This window comes from Protomyctophum bolini, assembly GCF_963924005.1.
Source record: "Protomyctophum bolini genome assembly, chromosome: 15".
NCBI classification, from domain to species: Eukaryota; Metazoa; Chordata; class Actinopteri; order Myctophiformes; family Myctophidae; genus Protomyctophum; species Protomyctophum bolini.
Window position 1 is genome coordinate 487,821 of NC_137876.1, and position 13,151 is coordinate 500,971.

The 13,151-nt window shown below is 35.9% G+C and overlaps 1 protein-coding gene across 2 annotated transcripts in view; it reads right to left on the reverse strand.

Annotated features, from left to right (window-relative positions):
- Positions 1–4,850, reverse strand: part of LOC308328910 (apoptosis-stimulating of p53 protein 1-like) — a gene marked incomplete at its 5' end in the record, with an annotated part of 37,708 nt that extends 32,858 nt beyond the window's left edge. For both annotated transcript variants that reach the window (XM_080783021.1, XM_080783022.1), the window contains 4 exons: positions 495–559; positions 681–782; positions 3,273–3,426; positions 4,765–4,850. In XM_080783021.1, the coding sequence (XP_080639147.1) occupies positions 495–559; positions 681–782; positions 3,273–3,426; positions 4,765–4,797 (354 nt within the window). The remainder of the gene's footprint in view (positions 1–494; positions 560–680; positions 783–3,272; positions 3,427–4,764) is intronic.
- Positions 4,851–13,151: the final 8,301 nt, after the last annotated feature.

A 13,151-nucleotide genomic window follows, 5' to 3' on the forward strand; every position in this document is an offset into this window, starting at 1 on the left:
CAGAGTTATGATCCCATAGCCCAGAGTTATGGTCCCATAGCCCAGAGTTATGGTCCCATAGCCCAGAGTTAAGGTCCCATAGCCCAGAGTTATGGTCCCATAGCCCAGAGTTATGATCCCATAGCCCAGAGTTATGGTCCCATAGCCCAGAGGTATGGTCCCATAGCCCATAGTTATGATCCCATGGCCCAGAGTTATGATCCCATAGCCCATAGTTATGGTCCCATGGCCCAGAATTATGATCCCATAGCCCAGAGTTATGATCCCATAGCCCAGAGTTATGGTCCCATAGCCCAGAGTTATGGTCCCATAGCCCAGAGTTATGGTCCCATAGCCCAGAGTTATGATCCCATAGCCCATAGTTATGATCCCATGGCCCAGAGTTATGGTCCCATAGCCCAGAGTTCAGTCATATATTGACTAATAAAATATAGATAGAAACCCCAACTCAGTAATGTGTGTGTGTGCGTGCGTGTGAGTGCGTGCGCACCTACCATGTCATCCTCGGTAATGTGTGTTCCTCCAGTGGTCTGGTTCTGATCCAACCACAGCTGGCCGTCTGCGCGCACACACACACACACACACACACAGTGTTAACAGGATTTTAACCATGATGCTATATATAGATCAGTGTGCGTGCGTGCGTGCGTGCGTGCATGCGTGTGTGTGTGTGTGCGTACCGTAGGGGGCGTGGTGTCTGAGGTAGAAGCTGACCTCTGACCTTCTGGAGCCCAAACGATTCAACCAATCACACAAGAGGACGTTGTGTGAGACAGGTCTCTCTGACAGACAGAGACAGACAGGTATATGGTCACATGATGACAGACAGACAGGTAAGATGACTGTCATGACTATAGGGGGTGGAGCTTGAAAGCAGAGTCCATTACAAACCCAATAACACATTTATCCAGTACCCGATAACCCAATAACACATTTATCCAGTACCCGATAACCCAATAACACATTTATCCAGTACCCGGCAAACCCAATAACACATTTATCCAGTACCCGGCGGTATCAAAAAGCTTTGGGATTATCCAGTAGCCTGTACAGTACAGTAATTAGTACAGTAATCAGTACAGTAATTAGTACAGTAATTGTACAGTAATTGTACAGTGATTGTACAGTAATTAGTACAGTAATTGTACAGTAATTAGTACAGTAATTTGTACAGTAATTGTACAGTAATTAGTACAGTAATTGTACAGTAATTAGTACAGTAATTAGTACAGTAATTAGTACAGTAATTGTACAGTAATTAGTACAGAAATTAGTACAGTAATTAGTACAGTAATTAGTACAGTAATTAGTACAGTAATTTGAACAGTAATTGTACAGTAATTAGTACAGTAATTGTACAGTAATTAGTACAGTAATTGTACAGTAATTAGTACAGTAATTGTACAGTAATTAGTACAGTAATTGTACAGTAATTAGTACAGTGATTGTACAGTGATAGTACAGTAATTAGTACAGTAATTGTACAGTAATTAGTACAGTAATTAGTACAGTAATTAGTACAGTAATTGTACAGTGATTGTACAGTAATTGTACAGTAATTGTACAGTAATTGTACAGTAATTAGTACAGTAATTGTACAGTAATTAGTACAGTAATTGTACAGTAATTAGTACAGTAATTGTACAGTAATTAGTACAGTAATTAGTAAAGTAATTGTACAGTAATTAGTACAGTAATTGTACAGTAATTGTACAGTAATTAGTACAGTAATTAGTACAGTAATTGTACAGTAATTAGTACAGTAATTAGTACAGTAATCAGTACAGTAATTGTACAGTAATTAGTACAGTAATTAGTACAGTAATTAGTACAGTAATAGTACAGTAATTAGTACAGTAATTGTACAGTAATTAGTACAGTAATTAGTAAAGTAATTGTACAGTAATTAGTACAGTAATTGTACAGTAATTGTACAGTAATTAGTACAGTAATTAGTACAGTAATTGTACAGTAATTAGTACAGTAATCAGTACAGTAATTGTACAGTAATTAGTACAGTAATTAGTACAGTAATTAGTACAGTGATTGTACAGTAATTAGTACAGTGATTGTACAGTGATTGTACAGTAATTAGTACAGTAATTAGTACAGTAATTGTACAGTAATTAGTACAGTAATTAGTACAGTAATTGTACAGTGATTGTACAGTAATTAGTACAGCAATTAGTACAGTAATTAGTACAGTGATTGTACAGTGATTGTACAGTAATTAGTACAGTAATTAGTACAGTAATTAGTACAGTAATTAGTACAGTGATTGTACAGTGATTGTACAGTAATTAGTACAGTAATTAGTACAGTAATTAGTACAGTAATTGTACAGTAATTAGTACAGTAATTAGTACAGTAATTAGTACATTAATCAGTACAGTACTTGTACAGTAATTGTACAGTAATTGTACAGTAATTAGTACAGTAATTAGTACAGTAATTGTACAGTAATTAGTACAGTAATTAGTACAGTAATCAGTATAGTAATTTTACAGTAATTAGTACAGTAATTGTACAGTAATTAGTACAGTAATTGTACAGTAATTAGTACAGTAATTGTACAGTAATTAGTACAGTAATTGTACAGTAATTAGTACAGTAATTAGTACAGTAATTGTACAGTAATTAGTACAGTAATTGTACAGTAATTGTACAGTAATTAGTACAGTAATTAGTACAGTAATTGTACAGTAATTAGTACAGTAATTGTACAGTAATTAGTACAGTAATTGTACAGTAATTAGTACAGTAATTAGTACAGTAATTAGTACAGTAATTAGTACAGTAATTAGTACAGTAATTGTACAGTAATTAGTATAGTAATTGTATAGTAATTGTACAGTAATCAGTACAGTAATCAGTACAGTAATTAGTACAGTAATTGTACAGTAATTAGTACAGTAATTAGTACAGTAATTAGTACAGTAATTGTACAGTAATTAGTACAGTAATTAGTACAGTAATTGTACAGTAATGAGTACAGTAATTGTACAGTAATTGTACAGTAATTGTACAGTAATTAGTACAGTAATTAGTACAGTAATTGTACAGTAATTGTACAGTAATCAGTACAGTAATTACTACAGTAATTGTACAGTAATTAGTACAGTAATTAGTACAGTAATTGTACAGTAATTGTACAGTAATTAGTACAGTAATTAGTACAGTAATTGTGCAGTTATCAGTACAGTAATTAGTACACTAATTAGTACAGTAATATTCATATCCATTCACACTGTAACCATGACAACATGACTCACCTCGTCCCGCCCACACCTGGGCCAGGTGACACGCCCCCGCCCCCTCCCCCGCCTCCTTGCAGATTGACAGCACGTCAATCACTCTGGTCGCCGCGGTGACCGGAACCTCCGTCAGCATCTGCTGGCTGTCGTTCAGATACACCGTGAGGATCACCTGAAGAGTTAACGTTCAGATACACCGTGAGGATCACCTGAAGAGTTAACGTTCAGATACACCGTGAGGATCACCTGAAGAGTTAACGTTCAGATACACCGTGAGGATCACCTGAAGAGTTAACGTTCAGATACACCGTGAGGATCACCTGAAGAGTTAACGTTCAGATACACCGTGACGATCACCTGGATTCTACAAATGCCTTCTAAATGCTGACAGTTTTCTAAAAAAAACCTCATGCTTCTATGTCAGTGGTTCTCACAGGGTTAAAACATCATGTCTCTATGGCAGTGGTTCTCACAGGGGTAAAACCTCATGTTTCTATGTCAGTGGTTCTCACAGGGGTAAAACCTCATGTTTCTATGTCAGTGGTTCTCACAGGGGTAAAACCTCATGTTTCTATGTCAGTGGTTCTCACAGGGGTAAATATGAAATAAATGCTTAAACATGTAGCTATAGGTGTAATGTTAGAGTCCACAGAAGACATGTAAATATGAAATAAATGCTTAAACATGTAGCTAATGTTAGAGACCACAGAAGACATGTAAATATGAAATAAATGCTTAAACATGTAGCTAGGTGTAATGTTAGAGACCACAGAAGACATGTAAATATGAAATAAATGCTTAAACATGTAGCTATAGGTGTAATGTTAAGAGACCACAGGAGACATGTAAATATGAAATAAATGCTTAAACATGTAGCTATAGGTGTAATGTTAGAGACCACAGAAGAAATGTAAATATGAAATAAATGCTTAAACATGTAGCTATAGGTGTAATGTTAGAGTCCACAGAAGACATGTAAATATGAAATAAATGCTTAAACATGTAGCTAGGTGTAATGTTAGAGACCACAGAAGACATGTAAATATAAAATAAATGCTTAAACATGTAGCTATAGGTGTAATGTTAAGAGACCACAGGAGACATGTAAATATGAAATAAATGCTTAAACATGTAGCTATAGGTGTAATGTTAGAGACCACAGAAGACATGTAAATATGAAATAAATGCTTAAACATGTAGCTAATAGGTGTAATGTTAGAGTCCACAGAAGACATGTAAATATGAAATAAATGCTTAAACATGTAGCTAGGTGTAATGTTAGAGACCACAGAAGACATGTAAATATGAAATAAATGCTTAACATGTAGCTATAGGTGTAATGTTAGAGACCACAGAAGACATGTAAATATGAAATACATGCTTAAACATGTAGCTAGGTGTAATGTTAGAGACCACAGAAGACATGTAAATATGAACTAAATGCTTAAACATGTAGTGTAATGTTAGAGACCACAGAAGTGAACCCTTCAAGCCTGTTTCCTCAACTCACTGTTTCTCTGCCAGACATTATTCTATAAGCCATATCTCCAAAACCGGTGGGTCAAACTGAACAACCAATATGTCAATTTGAAGCTACGATTCCCTGCTTTCACACCATGACATGAACAAAATAAACTTTCAAAGAAAATTCAAAAAAGTCCACAGCCTGGTCCTGCGTCTGCAGAACAAAAGCAGCTAGAGCTCAAAACAGAACCTGCCGCTTTTGAGGACGAAACCATGAAAAGCACTTCACACACCGGTCTACATCTCGGTCCTCCATCTTCAATTCATCAGGACATTTAATAGACGTTTTAACTATAAGCACTATGTTATACATTAGCTATTGAAAAATAGCAGATCTACAAGCTCTTAGCGCGCTATGAGCTTGTAGGTCTGCTATTGTTTGCGAAATTGTACAAATGCGGCACAAATCTTATTTTTTTCATAGCGAACTTTTTTTTTAAATATTTCGACATCAGGCCAAATACACTGTACACTACTACAAACAAACAGGAAATCCTCTAATAATGAATATAAGAAAGTAAGGAGGAAAGGAAACAATGAACATTGTTAAAGATGAAAACTTACCGGCAACATGTCTGTCTGTCTGTCTGTCTGTCTTTAAAAGTCCTCTCTCTCTCTCTCTCTCTCTCTCTCTCTCTCGGCAGATATCCGCGCCTCCGGTCAGACCACACCGCCCACATTGTTTCACCGACTCTGGTGACCTATATAATTATGTGACTCTGGTGACCTATAGAATTATGTGACTCTGGTGACCTATAGAATTATGTGACTCTGGCCTCTGTATTTCCACACTCACTCCAGAGGGCCACTATAGTTCCACACTCACTCCAGAGGGTCACTATAGTTCCACACTCACTCCAGAGGGCCACTATAGTTCCACACTCACTCCAGAGGGCCACTATAGTTCCACACTCACTCCAGAGGGTCACTATAGTTCCACACTCACTCCAGAGGGCCACTATAGTTCCACACTCACTCCAGAGGGCCACTATAGTTCCACACTCACTCCAGAGGGCCACTATAGTTCCACACTCACTCCAGAGGACCACTATAGTTCCACACTCACTCCAGAGGGTCACTATAGTTCCACACTCACTCCAGAGGGCCACTATAGTTCCACACTCACTCCAGAGGGCCACTATAGTTCCACACTCACTCCAGAGGGCCACTATAGTTTCACACTCACTCCAGAGGGCCACTATAGTTACACACTCACTCCAGAGGGCCACTATAGTTCCACACTCACTCCAGAGGGCCACTATAGTTCCACACTCACTGCAGAGGACCACTATAGTTCCACACTCACTCCAGAGGGTCACTATAGTTCCACACTATAGTATAGACTAGTGAGATGCACCCTAGGAGACATTTATACTTCATTGTGTGTTGGCTAGTGAGATGCACCCTAGGAGACATTTATACTTCATTGTGTGTTGACTAGTGAGACGCACCCTAGGAGACATTTATACTTCATTGTGTGTTGACTAGTGAGACGCACCCTAGGAGACATTTATACTTCATTGTGTGTTGGCTAGTGGGACGCACCCTAGGAGACATTTATACTTCATTGTGTGTTGACTAGTGAGATGCACCCTAGGAGACATTTATACTTCATTGTGTGTTGACTAGTGAGATGCACCCTAGGAGACATTTTTACTTCATTGTGTGTTGACTAGTGAGATGCACCCTAGGAGACATTTATACTAGTGAGATGCACCCTAGGAGACATTTATACTGCATTGTGTGTTGACTAGTGAGATGCACCCTAGGAGACATTTATACTTCATTGTGTGTTGACTAGTGAGATGCACCCTAGGAGACATTTTTACTTCATTGTGTGTTGACTAGTGAGATGCACCCTAGGAGACATTTATACTTCATTGTGTGTTGACTAGTGAGATGCACCCTAGGAGACATTTATACTGCATTGTGTGTTGACTAGTGAGATGCACCCTAGGAGACATTTATACTTAATTGTGTGTTGACTAGTGAGATGCACCCTAGGAGACATTTATACTTCATTGTGTGTTGACTAGTGAGATGCACCCTAGGAGACATTTATACTTCATTGTGTGTTGACTAGTGAGATGCACCCTAGGAGACATTTATACTTCATTGTGTGTTGACTAGTGAGACGCACCCTAGGAGACATTTATACTTCATTGTGTGTTGACTAGTGAGATGCACCCTAGGAGACATTTATACTGCATTGTGTGTTGACTAGTGAGATGCACCCTAGGAGACATTTATACTTCATTGTGTGTTGACTAGTGAGATGCACCCTAGGAGACATTTATACTTCATTGTGTGTTGACTAGTGAGATGCACCCTAGGAGACATTTATACTTCATTGTGTGTTGACTAGTGAGATGCACCCTAGGAGACATTTATACTGCATTGTGTGTTGACTAGTGAGATGCACCCTAGGAGACATTTATACTTCATTGTGTGTTGACTAGTGAGATGCACCCTAGGAGACATTTATACTTCATTGTGTGTTGACTAGTGAGATGCACCCTAGGAGACATTTATACTTCATTGTGTGTTGACTAGTGAGATGCACCCTAGGAGACATTTATACTTCATTGTGTGTTGACTAGTGAGACGCACCCTAGGAGACATTTATACTTCATTGTGTGTTGACTAGTGAGATGCACCCTAGGAGACATTTATACTTCATTGTGTGTTGACTAGTGAGACGCACCCTAGGAGACATTTATACTTCATTGTGTGTTGACTAGTGAGACGCACCCTAGGAGACATTTATACTTCATTGTGTGTTGACTAGTGAGATGCACCCTAGGAGACATTTATACTTCATTGTGTGTTGACTAGTGAGACGCACCCTAGGAGACATTTATACTGCATTGTGTGTTGACTAGTGAGACGCACCCTAGGAGACATTTATACTTCATTGTGTGTTGACTAGTGAGACGCACCCTAGGAGACATTTATACTTCATTGTGTGTTGACTAGTGAGACGCACCCTAGGAGACATTTATACTTCATTGTGTGTTGACTAGTGGGACGCACCCTAGGAGACATTTATACTTCATTGTGTGTTGACTAGTGAGATGCACCCTAGGAGACATTTATGTGACCCCGTTCTTATGACAGGGGCTGGAGGTGTGGTTTTCAGGACAACTGTTTGTTTTGAATTGCTATTATTGTTCAAACACAACAGAAAGAACTTTTCCAGTCCATCTTGTGAGAGGAAGGGGCTTCTTGTGCTGCCGTTGTGCGCGCCGTGCCCATTCTGACCTGAGATCAGATTCTAAAAATGTCAGTTGACGCTTCGATTTTTCAAAAATAGCAGAGCTACAAGCTCGTAGCGCGCCACTTAGTGGCGCGCTATAATCTTGTAGATCTGCTATTTTTCAATAGCTAAAGCACGACATGATGCTAACACCAAAAGGGGTCTATAGAAACTCTAGATTCATCCCATTATAAAAGTTGCAAATTGCAACTAGGAGAAACCGGGCCTCGTTCCTTCATTCTGTAGCCTATTCCTATACATTTATAGAGACTACAGAAATAAGATGAACACTTTCACAGCAGCAGCACTAAAATAATACTTATAAACATGTTTAAACCAACCCTAATCATCCATTAAAACAATACTTATAAACATGTAAACAAACCAACCCTAATCCTCCATTAAAATAATACTTATAAACATGTTTAAACCAACCCTAATCATCCATTAAAACAATACTTATAAACATGTTTAAACCAACCTTAATCCTCCACTAAAACAATACTTATAAACATGTTTAAACCAACCCTAATCCTCCACTAAAACAATACTTATAAACATGTTTAAACCAACCCTAATCCTCCACTAAAACAATACTTATAAACATGTTTAAACCAACCCTAATCCTCCATTAAAACAATACTTATAAACATGTTGAAACCAACCCTAATCCTCCATTAAAACAATACTTATAAACATGTTTAAACCAACCCTAATCATCCATTAAAACAATACTTATAAACATGTTTAAACCAACCTTAATCCTCCACTAAAACAATACTTATAAACATGTTTAAACCAACCTTAATCCTCCACTAAAACAATACTTATAAACATGTTTAAACCAACCCTAATCCTCCATTAAAACAATACTTATAAACATGTTTAAACCAACCTTAATCCTCCACTAAAACAATACTTATAAACATGTTTAAACCAACCCTAATCCTCCATTAAAACAATACTTATAAACATGTTTAAACCAACCCTAATCCTCCATTAAAACAATACTTATAAACATGTTTAAACCAACCCTAATCCTCCATTAAAACAATACTTATAAACATGTTTAAACCAACCCTAATCCTCCACTAAAACAATACTTATAAACATGTAAACAAACCAACCCTAATCCTCCATTAAAACAATACTTATAAACATGTTTAAACCAACCCTAATCCTCCATTAAAACAATACTTATAAACATGTTTAAACCAACCCTAATCCTGCATTAAAACAATACTTATAAACATGTAAACAAACCAACCCTAATCCTCCACTAAAACAATACTTATAAACATGTAAACAAACCAACCCTAATCCTCCATTAAAACAATACTTATAAACATGTTTAAACCAACCCTAATCCTCCATTAAAACAATACTTATAAACATGTTTAAACCAACCCTAATCCTCCATTAAAACAATACTTATAAACATGTTTAAACAAACCCTAATCCTCCATTAAAACAATACTTATAAACATGTTTAAACCAACCCTAATCCTGCATTAAAACAATACTTATAAACATGTAAACAAACCAACCCTAATCCTCCACTAAAACAATACTTATAAACATGTTTAAACCAACCCTAATCCTCCATTAAAACAATACTTATAAAGATGTAAACAAACCAACCTTAGACCTAAATCCTCCAATCAGACGCAGCTGCTGATCACAACTGTGTGTGATCAAAATTGCAACTAGGAGAAACCGGGCCTCGTTCCTTAATTCTGTAGCCTATTCCTATACATTTATAGAGACTACAGAAATAAGATGAACACTTTCACAGCAGCAGCACTAAAATAATACTTATAAACATGTTTAAACCAACCCTAATCCTCCATTAAAACAATACTTATAAACATGTAAACAAACCAACCCTAATCCTCCACTAAAACAATACTTATAAACATGTTTAAACCAACCCTAATCCTCCATTAAAACAATACTTATAAACATGTTTAAACCAACCCTAATCCTCCACTAAAACAATACTTATAAACATGTTTAAACCAACCCTAATCCTCCACTAAAACAATACTTATAAACATGTTTAAACCAACCTTAATCCTCCACTAAAACAATACTTATAAACATGTTTAAACCAACCCTAATCCTCCATTAAAACAATACTTATAAACATGTTTAAACCAACCTTAATCCTCCATTAAAACAATACTTATAAACATGTTTAAACCAACCCTAATCCTCCATTAAAACAATACTTATAAACATGTTTAAACCAACCCTAATCCTCCATTAAAACAATACTTATAAACATGTAAACAAACCAACCCTAATCCTCCATTAAAACAATACTTATAAACATGTTTAAACCAACCCTAATCCTCCATTAAAACAATACTTATAAACATGTAAACAAACCAACCCTAATCCTCCATTAAAACAATACTTATAAACATGTAAACAAACCAACCCTAATCCTCCACTAAAACAAAACTTATAAACATGTTTAAACCAACCCTAATCCTCCATTAAAACAATACTTATAAACATGTTTAAACCAACCTTAATCCTCCATTAAAACAATACTTATAAACATGTTTAAACCAACCCTAATCCTCCACTAAAACAATACTTATAAACATGTTTAAACCAACCCTAATCCTCCATTAAAACAATAGTTATAAACTTGTTTAAACCAACCCTAATCCTCCACTAAAACAATACTTATAAACATGTTTAAACCAACCCTAATCCTCCATTAAAACAATAGTTATAAACTTGTTTAAACCAACCCTAATCCTCCATTAAAACAATACTTATAAACATGTAAACAAACCAACCCTAATCCTCCATTAAAACAATACTTATAAACATGTTTAAACCAACCCTAATCCTCCATTAAAACAATACTTATAAACATGTTTAAACCAACCCTAATCCTCCATTAAAACAATACTTATAAACATGTTTAAACCAACCCTAATCCTCCATTAAAACAATACTTATAAACATGTTTAAACCAACCCTAATCCTCCATTAAAACAATACTTATAAACATGTTTAAACCAACCCTAATCCTCCATTAAAACAATACTTATAAACATGTTTAAACCAACCCTAATCCTCCATTAAAACAATACTTATAAACATGTTTAAACCAACCCTAATCCTCCATTAAAACAATACTTATAAACATGTGTAAACCAACCCTAATCCTCCATTAAAACAATACTTATAAACATGTTTAAACCAACCCTAATCCTCCATTAAAACAATACTTATAAACATGTAAACAAACCAACCCTAATCCTCCATTAAAATAATACTTATAAACATGTTTAAACCAACCCTAATCCTCCATTAAAACAATACTTATAAACATGTTTAAACCAACCTTAATCCTCCATTAAAACAATACTTATAAACATGTAAACAAACCAACCCTAATCCTCCATTAAAACAATACTTATAAACATGTTTAAACCAACCCTAATCCTCCATTAAAACAATACTCATAAACATGTTTAAACCAACCCTAATCCTCCATTAAAACAATACTTATAAACATGTTTAAACCAACCCTAATCCTCCATTAAAACAATACTTATAAACATGTAAACAAACCAACCCTAATCCTCCATTAAAATAATACTTATAAACATGTTTAAACCAACCCTAATCCTCCATTAAAATAATACTTATAAACATGTTTAAACCAACCTTAATCCTCCATTAAAACAATACTTATAAACATGTAAACAAACCAACCCTAATCCTCCACTAAAACAATACTTATAAACATGTTTAAACCAACCCTAATCCTCCATTAAAACAATACTTATAAACATGTAAACAAACCAACCCTAATCCTCCATTAAAACAATACTTATAAACATGTATACAAACCAACCTTAGACCTTAATCCTCCATTTTCAGACCTTTCCAACCTTAGACCTTAATCCTCCAATCAGACGCAGCTGCTGTTGATTAAAGTACTGATCACAGCTGCTGATGCTAAACAAATACTCACTTTGATTTATTTACTTAGAAGTAAAATAAAGTATCAATACTGCCATGTATAAATGCTCTGTTGCAATAAGTAAAATAAATTAAAGTATTGACATTAATATTTGGCATCAAAATGTGCAGCATGGTTTCTTCAAGTAGAAGCCTGCCACTGTGGTCACAGCATTCTACAGGACACACAGTTCGGTGTGACAGTAGAAACCTGTAGGTCCCTGGCATATCTCTTCAAATGGGGGTCCCTGGCATATCTCTTCAAATGGGGGTCCCTGGCATATCTCTTCAAATGGGGGTCCCTGACATATCTCTTCAAATGGGGGTCCCTGGCATATCTCTTCTACTGTAATTCTGCAAACTGTTTCAATCAATCAACCAACCATCAAAGAGGTCCGCATGGTTCATATTGAGGTACAGAGAGGAGAGAAGGACGCCGCTGCCCTCTATTGGTCACAGACTAGAACAACACACTAGTTGAGTTATTAGCTATTGTCTGTTTGGAACTGCAGTTAAAATGGATTAATTTGTTGAATCATCATCATTCTTCATTCATTCATTCTTCAAACATGTCCCCCCCCCCCTTTTCCCCCTCACTGTATATGTTTCTTTTCCCTTTTTACCTCCTTAATGATGAATTCCTGTTCTGTTCTTTAACTATATAGAAGTGTCTATTTGTTCATCTCTAAATGTTATGATGAATTGAACAATGTGGACCCTCTTGTAAACAAGTGTAATGCTTTATGGTGTCGTCCACTCACAGTTAACAGTCTTTGTATTGAGTTTGTGCTTGAAATGTACTGGAATTCTGCAAACTGTTAATAAATATTTCAATCAATCAATAAAACTATGTCTAAACCTGACCTTAACCTCAGTAAAACTATGTCTAAACCTGACCTTAACCTCAGTAAAACTATGTCTAAACCTGACCTTAACCTCAGTAAAACTATGTCTAAACCTTACCTTGACCTCAGTAAAACTATGTCTAACACAATCTAATCCAACGACAACAAAACATTCTTTGAATAAATAAATAAATAACGGACCTTGATATGTAAAGGGTCTAAAACTCACTGTTTTTAATTGATTGATCAATGAATGAATGGACCGATGGATTGACTGATGAG